At 32.8% G+C, this 27,018-nt stretch overlaps 1 protein-coding gene and 1 non-coding gene across 4 annotated transcripts; one reads left to right on the top strand and one right to left on the bottom strand.

Annotated features, from left to right (window-relative positions):
- Nucleotides 1-15,777: 15,777 nt before the first annotated feature.
- On the bottom strand, nucleotides 15,778-15,884 carry LOC121211691 (small nucleolar RNA R71). The gene has a single exon (XR_005906910.1). It is a non-coding gene; the product is annotated as a small nucleolar RNA R71 (small nucleolar RNA).
- Nucleotides 15,885-20,195: 4,311 nt separating this feature from the next.
- Nucleotides 20,196-22,688, top strand: LOC107927061 (floral homeotic protein PMADS 1-like). Of its 3 annotated transcripts, none has more exons than XM_041083998.1 (7): nucleotides 20,196-20,951; nucleotides 21,055-21,121; nucleotides 21,219-21,280; nucleotides 21,398-21,497; nucleotides 21,946-21,987; nucleotides 22,075-22,119; nucleotides 22,210-22,688. In XM_041083998.1, exons 1-7 carry the CDS (start codon nucleotides 20,764-20,766, stop codon nucleotides 22,378-22,380), a joined length of 675 nt encoding a protein of 224 aa, XP_040939932.1. In that variant the 5' UTR covers nucleotides 20,196-20,763; the 3' UTR covers nucleotides 22,381-22,688. The 3 variants fall into 3 exon arrangements, with proteins under 3 accessions (XP_040939932.1, XP_016713534.1, XP_016713527.1); XM_016858045.2 differs by having other exon boundaries at nucleotides 20,281-20,951; nucleotides 22,219-22,688; XM_016858038.2 differs by having other exon boundaries at nucleotides 20,281-20,951; nucleotides 22,213-22,688.
- The last annotated feature ends 4,330 nt before the right edge of the window (nucleotides 22,689-27,018 follow it).

Raw genomic sequence — 27,018 nt, 5'->3', positions numbered from 1 at the left:
TCAAAAACGTAAAAAAAATTCCATTCTAAGTCCAGAAAATCGTCTTGATGTTCAAAAGATTAACTCATTAAAGGTTAAAGTGAATGGAAGCTGTGCACCAGGTAGGAAACCGGAAAAGAGGTGGTGAGTCCATCGGACTGCTTAAGTACCAAGCTCCATTCGAATCCAATCCTAGACATGCATACCGCCATTGCCACACCTCAACGTCATGGATATTTCTAGGAAACCGATTTGATTATGTCATTTTTAGGAAAAGTGATTAATTTTGGAAAATACTTTCATTACGGAAGCTTTGCTTGTTGTCGTCTTATTCTGAAATCAATTGTTGTTTTTGAAAACGCGCCCTAAAGCTATCCAATTTCAACAGTTAAAATAAGTAATACCTATCTTAGTAATACATATTAAAACCATAAAAAATAATTAAGCGGCCTTATTACATTTAAAAACCCAAAACTTCAAACGTAAATAAAAGGATGTCCAGTTCACCAGAAGAAAATCAAACTTTCAGGACAGGTGGCCACTCCGAATTCCCTCACAGCTCCAAGCCCACTATGGTTGGGGATTTCCTACGTGGATGGAAATAAAAGGGGTGAGTTTGGGGAAACTCAGTGTGTAAGGAAAACCCATTCAAAGCCCAATTCAGCTCAAGCCTATTGGGCCTAAGCCCATTCAGGTAACAGTGGTACTGGGCCAGAGCCCTTTTCAGATTACAATAAACTGGGCCTTAGCCCCTTATTCAGATAACAGTATGGCCCATAGGCCCATTTCAAAATACATGCAACATCAATAACATATGCAAGCCCATTTGGAGAGACTACTCAACCCACCAACCACTACACTCCACCCGTACCAGCCATACACTCCATGTGGGGAATAGCTCAACCCACCCAGCCCAACACTCCACAGTTGCAGCCTTGCTGCTCAGTTAACAGTAAATTGAGGCAAAGCCTCCAGTACGTGGACAAGCCACTTTCAGTACTTCCTCCGTCAATATCCCAGTCCTATGCATCAGATAATAACAACATGGCATGCAGTAAATAACAACAGTCAAACATGCATTTAGGTCAATTTAACCCTAGGGGTATTTCGATAATTTATCTACTAGGGGTAAAACTGTAAATTTTTCCACTTTTAAAGGTATTTCAGTAATTTGTCTATTTTAGGGTTTTTCATGCATATTCCTACTTTTCACGTACTAATAGAATCACGTACCGAGGGTTCTTACCGAATTGGGCCCGTTGGCCCATCATTCCAATTTTGGCCCATTAAGCCCAAAAATATCGAGGGCACAGAAATCATGCACTTTGCAGTCCAAATTTTGCAGCTTACCAAAAACATTAATCGATTTACCTCACGAGCATTCGCACACTCGAAAATCTACATAATATCAGTTTTCGGCATTTCGACATTTCGACTTTTGCCGATCCAGACTAAGAAAGAGGGTGTTAGTTACACACCTATTTGCGACGATATGCTGACGAGATCCACACACGAACCGCCTACAATTGGATTACTAACACGTTAATCTAACTATTCAAATACGAACTACGTATTAACCCCTTACAATATTCGGCCAACCACACCTACAGATCATAGTAAGCTTATAAGAAAACAATAAGCAACTCATTAACAAATTTTGTCAATGTTTACCACATAATCATAATTTCACTGCAAGCTGTCTTCCTGAGCAACAGTCACTAAATCATTTATAACTGGAGCTACGAAACTCCAAATCAAGTGCCGTTAATTTTGATTAAAAAGACACTCATATATCTTCTATCCATAAAATTTTCAGAATTTTTGGTTTGGCCAATCAATACCAGATTTTTCTCAAAGTTTCCCATGTTTCACTGTTTGACTAATCTGACCACCCTTCATTACGAATCAAATTTCTCATTGTACAGAATTCAAAATATGTTCTTGTTTATTTCATTAGAAACTAGACTTAATAATCTTTAATTACATAATTTATTCAGCTTCTAAGTCTTCTCCCACAATTTATGGTGATTTTCCAAAGTCACGTTACTGCTGCTGTCCCAAGCAGATTTATTACCAAATCACTCTTTCACACATAACTTGCATGCTTGTTATTTAAACATGTATATCACCAATCAATCACCACATATCTATGATTTTACTTAATTATAATCTTCATTTCATCATTTTAAAGCACAACATGTTAGCCGATTTTTCCCCTTAGCATCTAAGGCACATGCATGCTCATTTGTTTGGCTCAACTTCACCTATCTTCCATTTTTCATCAAAAGAACATGAAACAACAACCATTTCCTTCATTTTAATTCATGACTAAATGCTCACAACACAACTAAAAATCAAAATATACTTCAAGAGTTAAGGTAAAATCAAGAAGAACTCATGAACCTCAAAATAGAAGCAAGGTACCAAGAACTTACCTTCAATTTTCCTCCTCCTAATGACCGAATACTCAAGAGCTTTCTCCTCTCCTTTCTCTTCTCTAACTTTCAGCTATGATGAACAAAGATGGACAAAACTTTGTTCTTTTCACCCCTTTTTCTTTTAATAAAACTTCATATTTCATCCATTTAATTCTTTAATACAAAAGACATGAAATTCTTATCATGAAACATTTACCTAACCTATTATCATGGAACATTTACCTAACCTATTATCAATTTGTATCAATTTGTACCATAAATTATGGATATCAAGTGTACATTTTTTCTACAACAACATGATGGCTGGCCACTTCATGTAAAATGGGAGGTTTGTCATGCAAATCCTCCTATTTTGCACTCCTATTTATTTGGCCACTTCAATTTAGCCTATAGCATTTTCAAACATTTTCACATAGGTCCTATTTCATAATTTCACTCACAAATGACAAAATCAAAGCATGAAATTTTTCCAACATTCACAGAATTCCCAAAAATTGGGGCGTTACACCAAGTCAACCCAAATTCGGCTACATATGATTGTCCGCATAAACCACTTTTTGGTTTAATTACATAATGTTCTTGCAATGTTGAAGAAATTAAAGATTTGCTCGAAGATTTACATTTGACCGAGTCTCAGTCATCAGTTGTTATGGCATTTAAATTGTTTAAAAATCAAGCAAAATTCAACTCAAATCCACCAAGCATGGCTGGCCACTCATTGGAAAAGCTTGAAGAGACTAAACCTCTCTATATTCATCCCTCATCCATCATCATTCTCTCTTCTCTCTCAATTCTCTTTAGCATTTTCCATTTCCCACGCCTAGTATCATCTCTTCATAGAGATTTTAGCAATTAGGCCTCTTAAAGAGCCCTTGGTCGGCCACCTTGGAGAGCTATCAGCAAAATAGCAAAGCGAAGGAGTGAAGGAGCCTCGTCGGTTAGAGTCTTAGGTGACACCCACTCTGATTTGGGATTAATCTTTCTTTTCTTTAATTTAATCTAAAGTTGTTTGCTATGTGTTCTTTGTTCTTGTTTATAACAATGTCAGCTTAATTTTATTTAAGTTAGGATGATTGCTTTAATTAAATAATATTTATTTGATTCATGCTTATAATGTTTGTGCTTCAATCGATCATGTTTTCAATTAAAATCAAGTTTGTATTTCATTCATACGTGATTGAAATACACTTGAATTAGCTAAGCGATCTTAACCAGACGATGGCTAGTGTACGCATAATTGAAATGTGCATGCTCAATTTAGATCCTAACCCGATTAAATTGCAGGTTGCATAACAACTCTAACCAAGCTCTGTTATCTACATAGTTTTTAGATTTGTGTGATTAAACAGTTTCAAACCTAACACGTCCCTGTTACCTCACACGAATGCTAAGAAACCCTTAGTAAATAAGGATCAGTAAAATGCGTATTTACTAAGTAAAAGATTCATAAAGGACCTAATGTGGTTTCCAAACTCTTGAAAGATCTAGTTACCATGGAATGTTTTTCTAAATGTTATTAAGCATGTTGATAATAAATTGAGTTTAATTAAAATAATTGTCCTAGTTTATTTATGTTATAATTGTTGCAAATTGTTTTTAATTTTGCTAACTATTTCATTCATATAGTTTGCTTACTTAGGATAATTTGCATTAAGGATCATTGCATTTAGTTTAATATATTCAATTTTCACTTCTCAACCATATTGTGTTTTTATTTACCAAGTTGTTAGTAAAATTTTACAATTAAGTGATTAAACACAAATACAATCCCTGTAAAGACAATAACTCGATACTTACTTATTACTTGATAAGGACTATGTACACTTGCACAAACCTACGCATTACAAGTTTTTGGCGCCATTGCCGAGTATTGTTAACTATTGCCATAGTCTTTTTTTTGTGTGTGTGAAATTATTTACTTCCAATTTGGTTTATTTCTAACATTACTAACTTATTCTTTTTTATTTTGTGATTTTCTTTTCAGGTGTTTATGAGCATAGATTGAATTATCAATTTACTCCTTGTAGACCCTGAAATTAAGTGAACTTTCAGACAAAGAAGATGTGAACGAACAACTCAAAGACAAGTCGAGATGGACCTTCAAAATCAAAATCAAGACCAAGGTAATGAAGCCGGTCTTGTGCGAAATTCCATCCTCATGGCCGATGATAAGGATCGATCACTACAAGAAAATAGACTTTTAGCGGCGTTTTTTTTAACCTTTAGCTGCGCTTAGAAGTGCCGCAAAAACTATTAGCGGCGTTTTCCCAAGCGCCACAAAAAACGCCACTATAGGTAACGCTACAAAATTTAGCGGCGTTTGTCAGAAAAGTGCCGCTAAAAGTCATGGCTTTTAGCGGCGTTTCTTGTAAAAGCGCCGCTAAAAATCATTGTTTTTAGCGACGCTTTTTTCACAAACGCCGCTAATTTTGGCAGATTTGAAATATACATTTTTCACCAATATCTAACCTTCCTGCATTAAATCCAACCAAAAACAGAAAATATAGCATGAAATCCAACCAAAAACAGCAAATGTAGCATAAAAAAATACAATAAAAAACATTAAATCTAAATGATACTTCAAATTCAACAAAAGTTCTATGATGTAAATTAATAAATTAAGTCTAACTCAAAACATTCTTACAATAATGTTAAATGTGACAATGTTAAAAACGTTCTTACAAGGAGAACACTAATGTCTAAGAAGGCAGCTTTTGCGACTGCTGAAACATCTGCATCATTTGTTGAAGCTGTAGTTGGAGCTCATCGTACTTTCTGCTCTGCTCTACTGCCATCGCTGCTACCGCTGCCTCTCTCGCTGCGGCCACTGCCTCCCTCTCTGCTGCCTCCACTCTAAGTTGTTACTGGAGTTCTTCATATTTTCTTTGAACCTCAGCAATTTGATCAACTGTTCTCGCTTGCATCTGAGCTATCTGGTCTCTTAACCTCTGAACTTCAGCTTGAGCTTGACTCCCGGAAGGTATGTATTGCTGGGAGCTAGATCCAAAATATTGGGTCGGGGTAACACCAGATCCTTGAAATCAAACCCGACCGTACCTTTCAAGACCCAAAACTTCAGTGATAATTCTGTTATCAATGTTCTCAAGATTAACAGAACTATCAGTTGAAACAATCGCTTCGTACTCCGCCTTCTTCTCCTTTAGTTTCTCCTAATAAATCAATCAAAGAGTTAGAAACGAAATATATAATAAAAAGGAATGCAACATAACTTAACATTATTTAAAACTACTAACGACGAATTAAACCATTATAATTAAACATTATAAATATTTATAATAAATAAAATTTTATTAAGTAAATATACTATAATTTCTCCAACTTCGGATGTCATTGGAGATCCATCTTTCTTCCTATTTTAATCTCAAAGAGCTGAAGGCGACCAACTTTTTGACCTGACGAGGCTTCCTACAATATAGTAGTAAAAATATTATTTAATAGTAGAAAGTCATTAATATTTGACAGAATTAATAAATTCATAATACCTCGGCCTCAGCTACAGAAGCAAAACTTCTCGACCCTGCCGTATGCGTGAATTTTTGTTTTTGCCTACTACTTGTTCCAACTCGCTCACGGTCCTACATGATAAAATTATTATTACGTATATAGTAAACACTATATATAAGAGTTTGGAAATACGTAATACCTCTCCTTTCTTTGAATTCCAGAATCTAGCTGCATCTTCCCATTAGTACCTCAATATTCTCGGCGGGGCATTTCTCAATTTTTCCTCGAGGCTTATGTCTTTCTTAAAATATAGTTTTTTCAAAGTGCTTTTATGGTCTCTCCATTTTTTACCCAATGCCTTCTTGATATAGTCATCGGAGACCTCTAAAGCAAATCTCTCCTAAAAAAACACAAGAAATGAAACTTAAACCAAAGTATTATAAATTACATTCATGTTTTGTTACCTTAATATTATCGAGAGCCTGATTTTTGTTGCTATCAGGCATGTGATGCCATGATTCGTAGTTGATGGGCACCATATTCGCATTTCGTGCTAAAATGTCCAAATAGCCTGCTAAAAGTCGAGCTTCAGATCCAACAGGCTGACCATGACTGTTTCTACTTACTTTGACATGCTCGATAGGATTTAAGTCGTATAAATCTTTAAGCAGCGTACGTCCTCGACCTCTACGCATCCTACCACTATCAGCTGTAAAACTATATATTATTATATTAAAATTGACAAATAAATCAATAATAAAAGTCAAAACATGTAAAATAAACTTAACATTACTTTGAAATTCTCCAGGCTCATCAAATGTCTCCGGCACATTCGAAGATCCAACAACTATCTGCTGTTCACTATTTGCTTCTTCCAAATTTGGAGTATTCTGGAAAATACTTAAATCTCGTAATCTTCTTCTACGCATTTTTCCTGCAATAACATAAAATAGTTAAAGTTTTAGTAACAAATTACAACAATAATAGTACATATAAAATAGTTAAATTATATAATATGACCAAGATTAAAATTATAATATTGGATATAATTAAAAAAATCGTAAAATCTTACTACATCATTATTCGTAAATATCTTCATCCACATCATGTCGAACCCATTGATGTTGTGTACTAGTACTAGGGATATTTTCATCTAAGTTTTGTTCTGGAAAAGGTAATGTTTCTGATCTTTCGACGATGTCATCTCTACTTCCATTACCCATGTCAAACAAGTCTCTAGGGGTGTTCCGGAGTACAACATACCAACCCTCATCAGTTGGATCTTTCGAATAAAAAACTTGTTTCACTTGAGAGGAAAATACATATGGCTCGTCCATCAATTGTTGTCCAGTATGAATCAAGTGAGAGAAATTAACCATTGTAAAACCAAATTGATCTTTTTTAATTTGCAGTATTAACATCAGCCCAATCACACCGAAATAAGACAACTTTCCATCTACCATAGTAATCCAACTCAATAATGTCGGTAAGAAGTCCGTAATACTCCACATTACCCTCAACTGGATTACTGTCCCTAGCACTAGCATAACTTGTAATTGAAGAATTAACAACAATTCCATAATTTTGAGTTCTCCTTATTCTCTCGCGATATTTTGTATGAAATCTGTATCCATTGATGAGGAAGGCACTATATCTTTTTATTACTCTGTTCGAACCTTGGGAAAGCCATTTAACTTCGTCATTGACGTCCTTCCCACTCCAAACCTATTGAATCGAAAGTAAATTGAGTAATTATAAATGTATTATGTAAAAACATTCTTATTTGATTAACTAAATTTCGTGATTATATGTAACTGATAACTTATTAACTTCAGTTACATACCGTTTCGCTTAACCATTCATGAAAAGATTCTGTGAATAACTTATTAATCTCTCAATGTTGTAATCTTCGAGAGCATACACGAGATCTCAAAATTTGTTTGTACTCACTATGTTAAAAACAAGTTTAATTGGTTAGAAGATAAACAAATCAAAACGACAAATATGTGAGGAAATTTTAGAACTTACTTGCGTAACGGTTCAATTGAATCGTGGTGAAAAAGTACATATCGATGTGTTTGTATCCACGATATATCATCTAATTCTACAATTTCAACTTTGCCGATTGGTTCTCCATAACTTTGGAATAAATAAGTTTCGGCCAAGTTATGATCATTGAGCCCAGTATTTCTACTTGGTCTATTCCATCATGTTTCAACATCTTCTAAATATCTAGAACAGAAGGTCATGCACTCCTCTACCAAGTAGCCTTCAGCAATTGATCCTTTTGGATAACGCTTATTGCGACAATACGACTTCAATTTGCTTAGGAACCTAAACACGATATACAATATTTATCAAAAGCTGTAACTAAATGTATAGAGGTGAATGAATGAATACTTGAGAAATAAATTAGCACCTTTCTATAGGATACATCCATCGATAAAAAACCGGTCCACCAAGTATTGCTTCGTGAGGGAGATGGATTACCAAGTGCACCATAATAGTGAAGAATGAAGGTGGAAAGATCTTCTCCAAATTGCATAAAGTCAAAGCCGCTCGATCCTGTACTTTCTCAAGTTCTTCAACATCCAAAACTTTGCCACAAATAGCTTTCATTATATTGGATAGTTCAATTATACAGGACGTTACATTTTTGACATACAGCAACGTAAAGCAACTGGAGTAAATCTTGCATCAAGATGTGATAATCATGTGATTTTAATGAATATAATCTTCGATCTTTAAGACTCACACATCGAGATATATTTGACGCATACGCATCTGGGGACCTTTATATCCTTCAACACCATATAGAACACTTCTTTCTCTTCCTTTGACATTGAAAAAATAGAAAGCGGTAACCGATATTTCCCATTCGGAAGTATTTGAGGATGAAGATCACGCCGAATTCTCATGTCAACTAAATCAAGTCGACTCTGAAGATTGTCTTTTGATTTTCCATCGACATTCAAAATTGTCCCAATTATGTTATCGCAGACATTCTTCTCAATATGCATGACATCAAGATTGTGGTGTAAAATGTTGTACTCCCAATAAGGCAACTAAAAAAAAATACTCCTTTTTTTCCACAAGTCCGCCTCATTAGGATCATCCTCTTCGTCAGATTCATCATCAGATTCATCCCTCCATCTTCTCTTTGTTTGTGTGTTAGGTGGTTGATTCATCTTCCCATAACTAAAGTTGATATATTTTAACATAAACAAGATTTCAGATCCAACGGTCTACTCAGGATCTCCTCTGTACTCTTCAGTACCGTCAAATAGAGTACTCTGAAATCTAAATTTATGATTTCCATCTAACCACCGACGATGGCCCATGTAAGAGAATTTCTTCCCATTGTACAACCACTTTGAACAAGTTTGCGCAGCACAATAAGGACAATCATAACATCCTTTAGTACTCTAACCCGATAAATTAGCATAAGCCAGAAAATCATTAATTGTCCACAATAAAGCTGCACGTAATTAAAGTTCTCCTTCCTCAATATATCATATGTCTCAACACCAGACCATAATTGTTTTAGCTCTTCAATAAGTAGCTGCAAATAGATGTCAATATCATTTTCGGGACCTTTCTCTCCAGAATAATCATTGATAAAATAAACGGAGATTGCTTCATGCAAATCCATGGAGGCAAATTGTAAGGAACAAACACTACAAGACAAGTACTGTACGAAGTACTCATGATTGTAAATGGATTAAAGCCGTCAGCTGTTAGCCCAAGCCTCACATTCCGAGGATCACTTGCAAAGCTTGGAAATTTACTGTCAAATGATTTCCAAGCTAAAGAATTCGCAGGATGTCTTAATAATCCATCGTCGGTCCGTTGATCATTATGCCACCTCATAGATTCGGCTGTCTTTGACGACATGAAAAGCCTTTAAAGTCTTGGTATTAGGGGAAATATCGCAAAACCTTGATTGGCTTCTTTCTTAACTGTGCCCCACCTTCATCCGTATTCACATCTTCTGTATTCCCATTCATCCAACGAGACTTACCGCAAACATTACAAGACTGTTGGTTCTTCTGATTACCCCAGTACAACATGCAGTCATTTGGGCAACTATGAATTTTATTGTACCCAAGGCCCAAATCTTTTATTAGTCTCTTCATATCTTGACAAGATTGGGGGATTTTTGCAAAAGGAAACATCTCTCTCAGAAACTCTAGCAGCATTGTAAAAGAGTTTCCAGTCCACCCTCCCAAACATTTTAAGTGAAATAGACGAATGCAGAAGGATAATTTCAAATATTTTGATCCCTCGTAAAGTTCTTCGTTCATTTCATTTAAGTAAATTGTAGAACTTCGCCGCTTTTTCATTTGGCTCCTCATCAGGTGCACTAGTTCCCATTTCGCAAAAAACATTTCTAACAATATTATAATCAGTGATGCAATAAAGTCAGGTGGAAATGATTGCTCACCATGACTGTGCATATTAAATGTATCCCGCAACATATCTTCCATGTCATCTTGTCTAACATACTGGTGGTAATCAATATCAAGATAAGTCGGATTAATCGTTGAAGAAGTTCCACTAGATGTACACTCTCCATGCAAAATCCATTTTTTAAACCCTCGAATAAAGCCATCAACAATTAGATGTTCGTAGACAACTTCACGAATATGCCAGTTGATGTTGCCACACTTCTTACACGGGCAAAGAATCATATTCTCTTGGCTTGTATTTTGAAATGCAAAATTTTAAAAAGTTTGTTCTCCATTTCGATAGGCGTTGCTTACCCTTGACAATTTCATCCAACTCCTATCCATTTCGTAGTTCTTGAATTCTAAAATTGACAATAAATTACATAGGTAAGTTGTTTATTTATAACTTTAATTAAGTTATGTAAGTTATGATATGATATATATTTATGTATTATGTAAGTTATGTAAATTATGTAAGTTATCCGAATTATGTAAATTATGTAAGATATGATATATATTTATGTATTATATAAGTTATGTAAATTATGTAAAATATGATATATATTTATATTGATGGGATTGTGATTGTGTTGATGGGAAAACACAAGGGAAGTGAAGAATTGGTTATTAGAATAAATTTATAAGTTTAGGGTTAATTATTTATTTTGAATTAAGTCTATCATGTGTGCTCAATTATGGTTATTTTTTATTGAGTCACATGAATGCTAAATCAACTCAGGAATTAATGAGTTATTTTTAATTAGGTAATTTAAAAATAAAATAAAAGTAGACAAAATATTCTTCGTGATTAAAATAAAATAAAATAAAATACTTAAAATAAAACTATAAATACAATTTAATTTAATTAGGTAATTTATAAATAAAATAAAAGTAGACAAAAGTTTTTTCGTGATTAAAATAAAATAAAATAAAACTTTAAATACAATTTAATTTAATTAGGTAATTTAAAAATAAAATAAAATAAAATAAAATAAAACTTTAAATGAAATTTAATTTAATTAGGTAATTTAAAAATAAAATAAAAGTAGACAAAAGTTTTTTCGTGATTAAGATAAAATAAAATAAAATAAAACTTTAAATACAATTTAATTTAATTAGGTAATTTAAAAATAAAATAAAAGTAGACAAAAGTTTTTTTGTGATTAAAATAAAATAAAACTTTAAATACAATTTAATTTAATTAGGTAATTTAAAAATAAAATAAAGGTAGACAAAAGTTTTTTCGTGATTAAAATAAAATAAAATAAAATAAAATAAAACTTTAAATACAATTTAATTTAATTAGGTAATTTAAAAATAAAATAAAAGTAGACAAAATATTTTAAACATTGTTAAGTCTTTCTTTTAATTTGCATTTATTAATTTGTTAATTTAAAAATTAGGTAATTATTAAATTAATGACATTAAACTTGTTAAGTCTTTCTTTTAATTTGCATTTATTAATTTAAGTAAACATTGTTCTTTTGGTAACGGCAAGTTTATGCTTAAAAGCTATGATTTTTTTTAATAAAAAGTTCAACTTAAATGATAAAAGAATTATAATATTTGTGATAAAACGGACGAGAATATTTCAATAATATTTAATAATTTAAAAAAAATCGTGATAGAAATATAGAAATATTAAATCACAAATTAAAAGGTTGCAAATTGAGCAGAAATGATCCCTTTTACAGAATTAATCTCAAGGCCGATAGCATAACAGCATAACAAGTTATGTACTTGATCACTTGTAAATTTGGGTATTATTATATCTATGTATTGTAGAGGAAAACAATGACAAACAGTTCATCGACAGCATAACAAGTCTCTGAGGATAAACAACATAAGCAAATTTAAAAAATAACTCAACGATAAACAGAATAAGTTAAAAGCATGATCCATTAAAAATTAATCTAAGGATAAACAAGAATAGTAATTTAAAAAAAAAAGAAAAAAAGAAAGTAAAAGATTAACTAACCTTCTGCTTATCTAGCCTTTCTGTGTATTTGAGTAGTATTTGTAGTTTTCCTTTTTCTTTCTTAGATCTCGAGTGGTAACTGATAAAGCAGTTGAAAGTTTCGGCTCTTTTTCCTATTGCTGGTCCGATATTGCCCAATCAAAAAATTCCACTATTACTCTATTACACTATTACGCAATTACACTATTCCACTATTCCACTATTATCATAATCACAAAAGCATTCTTAGCATGACAATGCCATGCACCATTTCAACTTTGAAATTTAGATTTCTATTAAAACCCTCTATTACCGGGCTACTGGAGTCGTGAAGAAAAGACAGACATTATGAATAAGTTTATATTGCAATTAAAGAAAATAATAAATACCTCTACAAGCTTCATGTACAGAATTTGCAATGTTGTGCCACCGCCTAAAACTGATGCCGCATCAGTTAACATATCCGCAACAACTAGCAAAATAACCAATCCCATCAGGGTTTCATCAAAGCCAAAACATGTCTTTAAAAAAAAGGAAAACAGACTAATTTAACAACCTTTACATACAAAAGATAATTTCAGTATATCAGTATAGATAAAATGAATTATCAAGTCACCTACTCTAACAATTTGATAAGGGCTTAGTGATTCAGATATAAGAGAAAAAATGTCCAGAAGCAAACTTCATGTTATCTAATTGAAACATGAATATGATCTACAACAAACAAAAGAAATAAATAAAATATAGAAGCTGAAGAACTCACTCTTTAATCAGAAAGATGCACATGATCTACCATTTTTACTAATTTTTTTCACAAGAGAAAAGATAATAGCCAACATGAAAATAGCCAATTATTACCATATCTAGTCTGTTTGAACTCCTTCAGATCCTCATATGAAATATTTTGATAGTCATCAGGATATTGAACTTGGGAGCTCACCTGTGAAGAAAAAAGCTTTAGGATTTGTTCCAAATCTAAAAAGATCCCAAAAAAGAAATTTAGACAGATATTGGGAAAATTATTTCCAGGAAGATGAAGAAAATAGGTAATGGAAGCTATGAGAAGTTTACAAAGAGATCAATTTGCTTTGAATTTCGTCTCTTTTCAAAGAATATGTAGGAGAGTTCCACATCCAAGTTATTTGGTGAAGAAACAGAAAAATAAAATGATTGCTAAAATTTCATAATTACATCAAAAAAATTATTAATTAGAATTAACATAAAAGAAAAAGGTGTTTTCCATTTTCCATGAATTGGGTTACAGTTTCATTGCATGCATTACAGTTATTAGGATTCACACGTCATCATATGCACCTCAGTTTTGCGCAAAAAGAGATAGAGAACTTTTCTCTTTCGAAAAGGGACTGAGATGCACCATTCGTTCATAATCTCAACACTGCGGGGGCATCACTAAATCATCCAGTGTAATTGAAGCAAAAATTTTTGAAGCAAAAAGCATCACTAAATCTCAATACTGTGCGTAATCTCAAAAGAAAAAGTGTTCTATTTCTACCCTATCACAACAGGTTCTATTTCTACTCTATCTCAAAAGAAACAAGTATCATGCAGCAAATAGGTACCAAAATTTATCGACTAATTGCGGAAGCGAAGAGCGATGGCGACAAAACGCAGAAGAGATGACGGCGGACGGCGATAAGTAGGTGGTCGATCGACTGAGATGCCTAGGGATTTTGGGGGAAATTAAGGGAGTTGGGGAAATCTATTTTGGTGTTTTGAGGGAAAAGGCTAAGACTGTCGGGCATGAAAGAATAAGATTTAACATTACAAATGAAATCGACACCGTTTTGACAAAAAAAAATTCATCGTTTGCGGTGCTTCAGAAATGCGCCGCTAAAAGCTATCTATTGCGGCATTTCCAGGATAGCGCCGCTAATCTCAAAACTAAACGACGTCGTTTTCGTTAAGCATTAATGTTTTTTGTGGTGTTTATTAAAAAAACACCGCTAATCCCTATATATTCAACTAAAACGACGACGTGTACAGTAAACTTTAATTCTTTTGCGGCGTTTTTAAAAGCGCCACTAATACACTATTATACTAAAACGGCGCCGTTTTCTTTAAACTAATACGACTTTTGCATCGTTTTTTAGAAAAATGCCGCTAATCCCCTATATATTCAACTAAAACAACGACGCTTCCAGTACACTTTAATTCTGTTGCGGCGTTTTTCAAAACACCATTAATCCCCTATCCAACTAAAACGACGCCGTTTTCTTTAAATTATACTGTTTTTTGCGGCGTTTTTTTAAAAAACGTCACTAATCTCTTAATTTTTATATTTTATTTTTATTTGTCATAATTTGGTAGCCATAATAATTAACTTATGGTAGTCAATAGTTAATAATATATGTGTATTATATAAATTAAGTGTAGATCAGGAATTAATTTGAATTGAATTCTTTGTTCAATTAACTGTTTAGATTAATAATTTTAATTATTAATACTAATGATGATAAATGTTAATATGATGATAATTAGTTATAATTTAATCCTAATATTATGAATTAAAGTTTAAAAGATTTATGATCTCTTCCTGATATATGGTACATACTAATCTTTTTTTTTTACATTTTACGGAAGTAGATAATTTTTAGTTTTTTTCTTTTAAATATGCTTAATATTTAATCCTTATATTTTAATTTCTAATATAATTTGGTTTCTATGTGTTTTTAATGTTATTAAGTAGATATAGTACCTATCTATATCAAAATTTGTTACTTTATTTATTTATTTATTAATGTTTTTTTAATTCTAATATTTATCAAAATTTCAAATGGTTTAGATTAAATATTTTTAAATATAAATGCATCAATTGATTGTATAAAATTTCATCATTAATTTAACAAATTTCAAGTAAACCTTAAATCCTAAACCTTTTAATAAATATAAAGTTTATAATTAATAATTTAAACTATAATCATATATAATTTTAATATATTAAGATTAATATTATATATCTCTTTTACAATTATACAAGAAATAGTTTAATATATAAATTAAAAAATGATAATTAATCAAAATCCTTAACCCCACACCCCTAATCCTTAATCCCTAACCCGGCCCTAATCATTAACCTTTAACCCTTAAATCTTAAACTCTAACTATTAAACCCTAAAATACCTTAAACTACATAATTCATAACCCTTAAATTAGTAACTCCTACACTTTAAACCCTGAACCATATACCCTAAATCATAAACCCTAAACTATAATGATAATTAATTAAAGACAATTTAGTGGTATGCCTACGGAAGATCTACATCTCCACCTTCAATTGTTTATAGAGGTGGGTGATTCATTTAAGATAGCAGATGTGACTGAAGACATACTGAGGTTGAAGTTGTTTCTGTACTCATTGCGGGATCGAGTACGAGCATGGCTCAATTCATTGCCACCAAGTTCCATATCTACATGGCAAGAATTAGCAGAGAAATCTTTTGTTAAGTATTTCTCGCCTAGCAAAAATGCTAAGTTGAGGAACGAGATCACAACTTTCCAACAAATAGATGATGAGTCTTTGTATGAGGCTTGGGAGTGATTCAAAGAGTTACTTCATAAGTTTCCTCATCATAGGATTCCTCATTGTATCTAGTTGGAGACATTCTATAATGGTCTCAATGCACATACAAGATTGACGGTAGATGCTTCTGCAAATGGTGCAATTTTGTCTAAGTCTTATAATGAGGCTTATCGGATCATTGAGAGGATCGCAAGTAATAACTATCAATAACCAACAAATCGAACAGCTTGAGGAGGACGTGTAGCTGGAGTTCATGAAGTTGACTCCCTCACTTCATTATCAGCTCAGGTATCGTCTATTTCCTCTATGTTAAAACAGTTTACCGCTAATAGTGCTAATAATTTTGCAGCTCAGCCACCAAGTCTGTTTGAAGTAGTTTCCTATGTGTACTGTGGAGAAGGTCATTCTTTTGAGAATTATCAATCAAATCCTGAGTTAGTGTACTATATGGGGAACCAATATAAAAATAGAAGTGGACAAGGACCCCAGTCCAACTTCTACAATCCTTCATGGTGTAATCATCCTAACTTTTCTTGGAGTAACCAAGGAAATGGACCGAATAACAACTTATTGCAGCATAGACCCAACCAATCTCAAGGGTTTAATCAGCAAGCTCTAAAACCACCTCAAGCTGAGGCATCAAATAGTTTGGAGAACTTGTTGAAAGCATACATGGCAAAGAATGACGCTTTGATCCAAAGCCAGGCAGCAGCATTGAAAAATTTGGAAAGAAATGGGTCAGTTAGCTTCAGAGCTTCGTAATAGACCGCAAGAAACCTTGTCGAGCGATATTCAGAATCTAATAAATTTGGGTAAAGAACATATCAAGACAGTGACATTGCGAAATGGTAAAATTCTAGAACCCCGATTGGTTGATGTCGAAGATAAGCCCATTGAGAAGAATTAACTAGCTGTTGAAATTCCTACACCAAAAGAGTCAGAATCTGCAAAGACTGACAAAGTAAATCCTAACTTAGTGAATTCAGATACTTTAACATCTTCTTTGGATGCAGATTTACCTACTCAGAAGCGTTATCCAATTCAATCGAAAGTCCTATCACCTCCATATCCGTAAAGATTGTAGTAACACAAGCGGAAATAAGAGGTGCAATTCAAGAAGTTTTTGAAAGTTCTGAAGCAATTACACATCAATATTCTGTTGGTGGAGGCTTTAGAACAAATGCCGAATTATGTGAAGTTTATGAAGGATATATTGTCCAATAAGAAACAACTGAATGAGTATGAGATTGTTGCCTTAACACAGGAGTGCAGTGCGTTCTTGCAGAACAAATTGCGACCGAAATTTAAAGACCTAGGAAGCTTTACTATACCTTGTAACATTGGTGAATCTTACTGTGGTAAAGCTTTATGTTATTTAGAAGCGAGTATCAATTTAATGCCTAAGCCTATTTTCAAGATGCTAGCGATAAGTGAAGTAAGACCTACAACAGTGACGCTTCAGCTGACGGATCGATCTTTAGCATATCCCGAAGGAAAGATCGAGGATGTTTTGGTAAGAGTCGATAAATTTATTTTTCCTGCTAATTTTATTGTCTTAGATTTTGAAGTAAATAAGAAAGTGTTGATCATCCTTGAGAGACCTTTCTTAGCCACAGGAAGAATGTTAATTGATGTGCAGAAAGGTGAACTCACCATGCGAGTTCAAGACGATCAGGTAAACTTTTAACATTCTTAAAGAGATGAAATTTTCTGATCCGGTAGAAGAGTGTTCAGTTATAGAAGAGATAGAAACCTTGGTTTCTATGGAAAGCAATTTTGAAGAAGATCCATTGGAGAAAGCCTTAGATCTTGACCCTTTAGAGGATGAAGAAGGTAAAGAAAACATGGCTTTGATGGAAGCCAACCCGAGAAATTTTATTCAATCCACATGGTTAATGAAGGGATTGTCTTAGGGCATAAATCTCAAAGAGAGGAATTGAAGTCGATAAAGAAAATGTGAACGTAATTGAAAGATTACCGGCCCCAATTAATGTGAAAGGAGTCAGAAGTTTCTTAGACCATGCCGGTTTTTAGCGAAGGTTTATTAAAGATTTCTCGAAAATTTCTAAATCGTTTTATTTGTTGTTAGAGAAAGATACAGTGTTTGATTTCAACAAAGCATGTTTGGAAGCTTTTGAAGATCTAAAAAAATGGTTAACCTCAGCTTCAATAATCGTTACACCTAATTGGAGCTCACCTTTTGAGTTGATATACGATGCAAGTGATTATGTCGTTGGAGTTGTGATGGTTCAGAGAAGAAACAAAGTGTTTCACCCTATTTACTATGCAAGTAGAACTTTGATGGGAGCCCAACTCAATTATACGGTAATTGAAAAGGAACTCTTTGCTATAGTTTTTGCTTTTGACAAATTTCGCTCATATCTTATATGTACCAAAGTTGCAGTATTTACTAACCATGCGACCATTAAATACTTGCTCACGAAGAAAGATGTGAAACCGAGGCTAATTCGTTGGACACTGTTACTTCAAAAATTTGACCTTGAGATCCAAGACAGAAAAGGTGTCGAAAATCAAATAACTGATATCTGTTGAGGTTCGAGCAAGATGAGGTTTCTTGATCATGTGTGCCTATCAACGAGAATTTCCTAGATGAACACTTATTTGAGGTAAGTCGAATTCATGAAACACCTTGGTTTGCTGATTTTGCCAATTATCTTGCATGTGGAATAATTCCTCGTGAAATGACATACCAACAAAGGAAAAAATTCCTTCATGATAGTAGGTATTATTTTTGGGAGGATCTGTTTTTGTTTAAACAATGTGTAGATAATATAATCCGAAAGTGTGTAGCTGAAAGTAAGATTGTTGAGATCTTGTATCATTGCCATTCATCTCCAAGTGGGGGATATACTTTGGTGGTTCACGTATTACAGCAAAGATTTTGCAGCTGGTTTCTTTTGGCATACACTATTTAAAGACGTTTATGATCAAGGAGGAATGAGATGCCATTGACAAACATTTTGGAGATTAAATTATTCAACGTATGAGGCATTGACTTCTTAGGCCCGTTTCCTTCTTCATATGGGAACAAATACATCTTAGTTGCTGTGGACTATGTATCCAAGTGGGTTGAAGCTCAAGCATATCCCACAAATGATACTTCAGGGGAGTGTTAAACTAATTAAGAGCTTAGGTAAGAGCTTAGGTTTTTGAGTGAATTGACAGCACTAATTGAGTCTTAGGCAAATTTTTTAGGTAAGGAATTTTAAAATTTTGAAGGATTTGAAAATGTTGGTATTTTTAAAATATATCTTTTTAAAATATTAATATTTTTTTAGTATTTGTGGTTATTTTGTTTGGATAAATAATTTTTAAGAAATTTTTAAATTAATGAAATTTAATAAGTTAAAAAATAATTATAAAAGAAAATAATGATATTAAAAATAAATTATATAAAATATGCTATAGAGATATCATTAGATTTGTAAAAGTATATAAATATTTTTAATAATATATAAATGGAATTAAATAAAAGTTACATTTCAAAGTTTATGTTTTTACTTTACCACGGTATCATGTGTATTAAGCGAAAGAAATTTTGAAAAACCATCTTTTTTTTTTGGTAAAAAGTATCATAAAAGCTTGTGTACTAGTCGAATTGTATTTTGGTCACTCTACTCAAAAAATTAGCAAGTTAGTCCCTCCATGTTAGATTAAGGAGCGAATTGATTCCTTCTATTAAAAATTTCATCCTTTTGTATGGTTAAAAACTAACGTGGTTGACAGAATAACCAAACAATGACATGTGACAACGTGTCACATGTATTTCATGCTAACATACAAAAACTAATTTTTAATAGTAGACATAGATGATATTTTTAACAGAATAATTAGTTTACTCTTTGTTTTAATATATAATTTTTAATAGAAAAAGTAAAATACAATCTTACTCCTAATATCGGGGCCTCCATGATATTTTAACTCCCTTTTTTTCATACAATTTCAACTTAAAATTCTTCTCAATCTCTTAAAATTTTAAAATTTCCGATTGTATTTATTTGAATAAGTAAATTTATTTTTGAAATTTTAAAAATATTATTAGAAATGAAAATCCTCCACAAAATCCTTTGCCCAAATACACCCTAGGAAAACAAAGGTTCTTCCTATTTTAAATTTCTTTGATAATCAACAATATAAATGTGAATGGTGAATGCATAAACGGGTAAGATATTTTTAAGGCAGAAAAAAGAAGGCGAAGAAACTCCCATAATTAGGGATTCACAATTTAGATTCCACTTTCGAGGTCCAAAAGGTTGTGGCGGTCCCAATGCCATTTGAGGATAAAGAAAGAAATCTAAAACAAAAGTTAAAAAACAATTCAAGTAATAAAAAAGAAGAAGAAGAAGAAGAAGAAGAAGAAGAAGAGTGATTCAAAATGATGATATTATGTGAGTAAATCGATGATTGTATTTTTTCTAATAGTCAGTGTTAAAAACAAGTACATCAAGACAGCTTACTACTAAACCGAATCCTACTTAACTAGATCTCCCAACAAAGAGGTTTAAGGAAAAGGAGCACTGTCGTGTATACATTCATGTCCTGTCGTGATCGAAGAAAAACATGAAAGGAAAAAAAACCCAATCTCACACGTTATCAGGCGACGATACCCTAGCCTCTAGATGCCCCTGCTCTTTGATCGGTGTTCATTTAATGAACCACCACTTATAGTTACAAAACATAAAACCTTTTTATACCCTTTCCGGATATAGATTCTACACCGCCCTTCCTCTCACTTTTCTTTATCATCTTCTTCTTCTTCTCCTCTTCCTCTGTTGAACTTGAAGATAGTCTATTTGTACTAAGCTCTTAGCATATAACTAGCTGCTGCTGTTCTACCTCTTCTAATCTTATTCTTATTTTTCCCTACTGTACTTTTTCTTTTTCTTTTTTTTGAGATTTTCAAGGGAAAAGAAAATGGGTCGTGGCAAGATCGAGATCAAGAGGATTGAAAACGCTACAAACAGACAAGTGACCTATTCCAAGAGAAGAAATGGTATTTTCAAGAAAGCCCAAGAGCTCACTGTTCTATGTGATGCTAAGGTTTCACTCATCATGTTCTCCAGCACTGGGAAATTCCACGAGTTCATCAGCCCTAATATCTCGTACAATACCAAACCCCATCTCTCTCTCTCTCCACACACATATATATGTATGCATGAAAGAAATTATATGGATTTTGTTTGTGTTGCTGTTGATGTAAATTAGGACAAAGGCGTTTTTTGATCTTTATCAAAAGACTACAGGCACCGATCTCTGGATCTCCCACTACGAGGTCCTTAGTCTTTCTCTTGAATGTTAGCTTGCTTGATCTGTCAGCTTTTCCAGATTTTCTTCTTATATTTTAGTTGTACGCTTTGTTTGTTTGCCAGAAAATGCAAGAAAACTACAGAAGGCTGAAGGAGATCAACAAGAAGTTAAGAAGAGAGATCAGGTAAAGGAATTAGTGCTTTGAAATACATACCAAACCAAACTTAGGGTTAATTTGGAAATAAAAGTCCTTTTTCATGGTTTATGAAGTAAAACTTTGACTAGGAAATTGTTTTAGCAGGCAGAGGATGGGTGGAGATCTGGATGATCTTAACATTAAGGAATTGCAAGCTCTTGAGGCTAAGATGGATTCTTCCTTGGTGGCTATACGTGACAGAAAGGTTTGAAATTATTGCTTCTTTTTTTTGTTTTACCCCCCCCCCCCAAAAAAAAAAAGGATATCTTGCTTTGGCTTCTTTGACTACAAAAGAAAAGTTAAGGGTTCTAAGTGGAAGAACCAATCCTTTGGCTAAAAATATGTTAAATGAATTGAGTTCAGGAAAAAAAGTTTGGATTTTTATTATCACACTAGTCATCTCAACTCCTCCATTTTAGAAAGTTTTCAGCGCCCAAAGTCCAAGTAGCTGATCAAACAGAAAGTGTTCTTTCTTCCTGGAATTGGGGATGTTGGGATGCCAAAATCTTATCTCTTACAGATGTTTATATGAACTTGTAGGAGAATCAGGTTAACATAAAAGGGTACTTTTGTGTGTGTGTAAACCTCCCCACCCCCTCCAATTGAGATAAACTCAAATAATGAAACTAACAATATCAGTTGATTTTCCACAGTACCATGTCATTAAAACGCAAACCGACACACACAAAAAGAAGGTCAGTGAATCCAACTCCATAAAAATAGTCGCCTTTCATTCAATTAGTCGAGTTCTTATAATATTTGAGGACTGGAATGCGCTGCAGGTTAGGAATTTGGAGGAAAGACATGCAAATCTTGTCTTCGACTTGGTAAGGAACTCGACTTTCATTAATTATCCAATAGATCAAAGACTAGTACTCTAGTAGTGCATCTTAATAATGAGTGTGTGTTTTCCCAAGGAGACAAAGCTTGACCAACAGAATGGAATAGTTGAAAGTGAAGGATACTATAATGAAGCAGCAAATGGAGCCTCTAACTTACATGCTCTTCGCCTGTATCAAATCCACCACCCTAATCTTGTTCTTCAACATGGAGGACGATTTGGTTCCAATGATCTTCGTCTTGCTTGATTATTATTGGTGGTTTTCGAGGACACACTGCCTCCTGTTTCTGATCACGATTATTCTCTATAATATGTTAATTCTCTAATCTATCTATTTATATAATAAACAATTTTAATTCTCATTGTGAATCGTTTATCTCGCAGTTATGGTGAAAGAATTAATCTTGCTACCGACTCTTTCTTTTCTTACATTATCAACGGGCTGAAAGAAGCCTGTTCCTCCTAGGGTAACTAAGTGCTTGTGTGTTTTCTTATCATGTAATATATGATTAGTGTTGGATTGGCATTTTATTCAACTTTTATATTTTATTTTTACTCTATTGATACCAATTAATATTTCTAGTTTACAACATTTTTCCCTATAATTAGTGGGTTAGATTTTGTTGAGAAAATTTGTTCTTTTTAATTTAGTTTTTAATTACTATATGTTTTATATAAATTTAATACATGAATAATTAATATTGTATAATTTTTTATACTTTGCGTTAATATTATTTTATATTATATCTCTATCATTATTAAAACCCTAAATTTGGTGTCACGACTCAAGTGACATCAATTTAATTAAGGAAATTATGAATGCAACTTTATACATTTTGAATAAATTATATTACTACGAGAGTAACTTTATTTTTTATAAAACAAATAAAAAAAATTTTAAAAATATAAAAGATTGAAATTTTTTTACATGAAAACTCATTCGAAACTCCAATTAGCATGTCAACTTCCGAATTGGGATTAAGAGGATTCCATGTCTTTTTCTGATACAATTATTGCTTTTGTAGTCACCCCAAATCATTATTCACCATGTCGATTTGGGGTTCCTATGCACCGTCAATATTATTCTGGTAATTAAAAATTTTTTCATGTTATTTTGATAAATAATTTGTAACATCCCGAATTAGGGTCTAGTCAGAACAGTAATTTCGAGACCACAAATTCAAAATAGAAATAATTATTTTATAATTATTTGATGGTCCATGATATGATTGCATGTTTGTGTGAAATTTTCAAGAAGAAATTCTCAGCCTAAAGTGTCCAATTTGAAGTTAGGGACTAAATTGAATAAGTTGCAAAATATGTGTTCTAGAAGCTCCAAGCATGAAATTGCATTGAACTATAAATTAGAAGGTCTTAAATAGCAATTTGACCAATTTCTATAATTTTGGACAAAAATTGTCATGAATAGGAAAAATTAGAAAGAAGGCTTAAAGGGCATTTTTGTCATTTGGTAAATAAAAGAATAAAAAGGGAAAATCAAGAAAAAATTTGCTCATCTTTCTCATGCCTTAGCCGAAAATTGGAGGAGCACCATAGCTAGGGTTTTTCAACTTTTCAAGCTTAATAGTAAGTCATTCCTAGCCATGTTTTTAATGTTCTTTGCATTTTTGAGATCCTTGAAGCATGATTTAGCTATTTCTACTCTTTATTTGAACTACGGTTTATGTTCAAAAATTTACCCATAGTGCTATGTATGTATTTTGATGATTAATGGAGGAATATGGAAGTTTGGTGTTAAATGAACATCTTTTTCTAAGTGATTTTTCATGAAAACATCTAAAAGGACTTGTTTGTAAAACATGTAAAATAGATGTTAAAAATGTGATTTGATGAAAAATGTGGGTTGTTATAAGAGAGAATATGAATCGGATAGGTTTGGGTAAAAAAGAAATTGGACACATTTCATTTTACGAGCTTAGGGACCAAAGTGTACATATGTGAAAGTTTAGGGGAAAAATTGTAAATTTTCAAAAGTATGATTTATGGACTGATTTGAATAATGTGATAATTAAATAAGTGAAATTTTCTAATATAGATTAAGAAAAACGAAGTCCAGACCTAAACCGAGGGAAGAACAAGGTTGTAGACTAAATCGAATAGTTAGTTACATTTTTGTGTCGAGGTAAGTTTGTGTGTAATTGATACAATATTTTATTATACATTTAACACTTAATGTTGCATGAAATGAATATTTGCCTTTGTGAGTATTATTTATGTTGTCCGACAAAGATTCGAGGCGACGGAAGCCGGTTGAACCTTAAGAATACTTAGGGCATAAATATCATGACCTTTGAGTTGATGAGATCCCGTATAATGCCATATCTGAGATATGACTTTGGCATCAATATGTGATCTCATGTAAGATTGTGTCTGGGACATGGCATTGGCATCGATATGAGAACATCGTGTAAGACCATAGCTGTGTTATCGGCTTCAGTATGTGTGATCCCATGTAAGACCATGTCTGGGACATGGCATTGGCATTGATAAGTGGTCTCATATAAGACCATATCTGGGAAGTGGCATTGGCACCCTACTATGTGAGTGGTTCAACGGGTAGTCCAAGAATTTGTTAAAGAAATAACGAGGTATGATCATATTGAAAGAGTACAGGTATGTACGCCTCAAGCTAGTAGTTATTGAAATTACGAAATGATTAAACCCTGGTAAGATGAGAATGAAGGAATTATGATCTTGAGTTCTATTAAACATTACATAAATCGAATGAGATAGGATATGACTACAATTATTGTTGAGAATAAGATGAATTAAATTATGTTATGTATGTGTATGAAAATGCATATTTTTTAATTCCTTATTATTTACATGCAAACTTACTAAGCTCTATGCTTACTCCCTCTCTTTATTATTTTCTTATAGTGTCACCAAGCTAGCTCAGGGATCAAAGGATGTCGGAGGCTCAGTCACACTATCAATTGGAATCTTTTGGGTATAGTTAGTTTCATTATTTTGAGTATGGCATGTATAGGAACTTGGTTATTTTGTTATATGTCATATTTGCTTAACCAATGTGTTGGCTTTTGATGGTGTTATGATTCATTTTGTACAAGGCCATGAGATATGGCTCACAATAATTATTGGGTTGTAAACCTATTCATTTATGCATGTATGTGCCAATTCCACTATGATATGGCTATTGGTTGTTGATGGATGAATGATGATGGCTACTATGTGTGTGTTGGTAAAATTGGCTTGACATGACATGGAGTCTTAAATTAGTATAATGTAATGAGTAGTTGTCATATAAGCTAGGTTCATAAATGTTTAAGTACCTTTGGAACCATGAACGTGTTGTGCAAATAAGGGTGACAAATGACTTGGAAAATAGCCTTAAATTTGTCTACACAGGTAGATACACGGGCGTGTGTCTAGACCGTGTATGACACACGGCTTGCCCCAAGAGTGTGTGTTCTGGCAGTGTGTCCCCTACACCCTAATTAATGTTAAACGGAATGAATAGTAGTAAACACACAGGCATTGATACGGCCGTGTGTCTCAGCGGTGTGGAGGACACGACCTTAGAACATGGGTGTGTGCCCAGGCCGTATGAAGTCTGCACTTAATTTCGAGAATTTAATTCGCCACACGGCCTAAACACACGGGCGTGTGTGGCCACACGGCTTACCCACACGGGCGTGTGACTCTCTAAAACAAGAAAATTTTCTAAGTGTAAAGATTTTTGAAAGTTCTCGGTTTAGTCCTAAACCACTTTCGATGTACATTTTGGGCCCCGTAGGCCCTTATAAGGGACAATTTGCATGCGATTGAAAAGTTTTAAATTTGAACGAAATTTTATGGCTTGGTTTTGTTTGCTTGTTTACGTTTAAGTCCAGTAATACCTCGTACCCTGTTCCGTCGTTGGGTACGGGCAAGGGGTGTTATATAATTTTTTTCATATTATTCCCAAAAAAAGCCTTTGATATTCCTATATACCGGCAACTATTAGATTTTAGCACAAGCCAACCCAATGAAAGATAGACTTAGTGAAAAAAATTGGTCTCTTTCAATTTTAATATTGAGCAAATTAGTTTTTCTAAAAGAAACATCAATTTAATCTCTCTCAATTTCAAAAGTGAGCAACCAAGGGCAATTAATTACAATGTTAAAGTTTTCTGTCAATTGCACATATTTTTTTATTGGTATAATAACAAACTTAGCACTCAAAGTTTACACATTATGTTATTTTGATCTTGATTTAATAAATTTAGCCCCAAAAAAATACGAGTTTTTGTCAATTTGGTTTGGTTTAACAAATTTAGCCCACAATATTTACACATTTTGTCGACATTTATGCATAATATAAACATCGAGGGCCAACTTTGTTATTACACCGATAAAATTTATGTACAATTGATGGAAAACATTAACATCATGATTAATTGTCATGAGTTGCTCACTTTTGAAATTGAAAGATATTAAATTGCTCCAATTTTTTAAGAGAGACCCATTTGCTCAACATCAAAATTGAGAGGGATCGGAAAGGTCTCTTTACAAAAAATATTATAGATCTAGAATTTCAAAAGAGAATTTATACAATATCTTGTAATTTTATACATACTAGTTTTTAATGTTACGTGTGTTGTATGTGATTTTATGTGTTTAATTTTTAATTAGTTTTAAAATATAATATTTGTAATCATTGTAATTACCGTGAAATAATATTTCTTATTTAAATTTTTAAATATAATTCAAATATATTAATTTATTTAAAATTTTAATATTATAATAAAATTTTCAAATCATAAATTAAAGAATTTTTAACATATTCAATATACAATATAATTTTACTTCATGTAATTAATGCAAAACAATATTATTCAAAATAATAAATAATTAACGTATA

Source organism: Gossypium hirsutum, chromosome A12 (genome assembly GCF_007990345.1).
Source record: "Gossypium hirsutum isolate 1008001.06 chromosome A12, Gossypium_hirsutum_v2.1, whole genome shotgun sequence".
NCBI classification, from domain to species: Eukaryota; Viridiplantae; Streptophyta; class Magnoliopsida; order Malvales; family Malvaceae; genus Gossypium; species Gossypium hirsutum.
This window is presented reverse-complemented; position numbering and strand designations above follow the sequence as displayed.

Bases quoted from the DNA above. Each gene is read 5' to 3' on its own strand.
- LOC107927061 (XM_041083998.1), top strand. From the start codon at position 20,764: ATGGGTCGTGGCAAGATCGAGATCAAGAGGATTGAAAACGCTACAAAC. The intron at 20,952-21,054 runs GTACAATACCAA...GATGTAAATTAG, and splicing joins TTCATCAGCCCTAATATCTC to GACAAAGGCGTTTTTTGATC. The intron at 21,988-22,074 runs GTCAGTGAATCC...AATGCGCTGCAG, and splicing joins CCGACACACACAAAAAGAAG to GTTAGGAATTTGGAGGAAAG.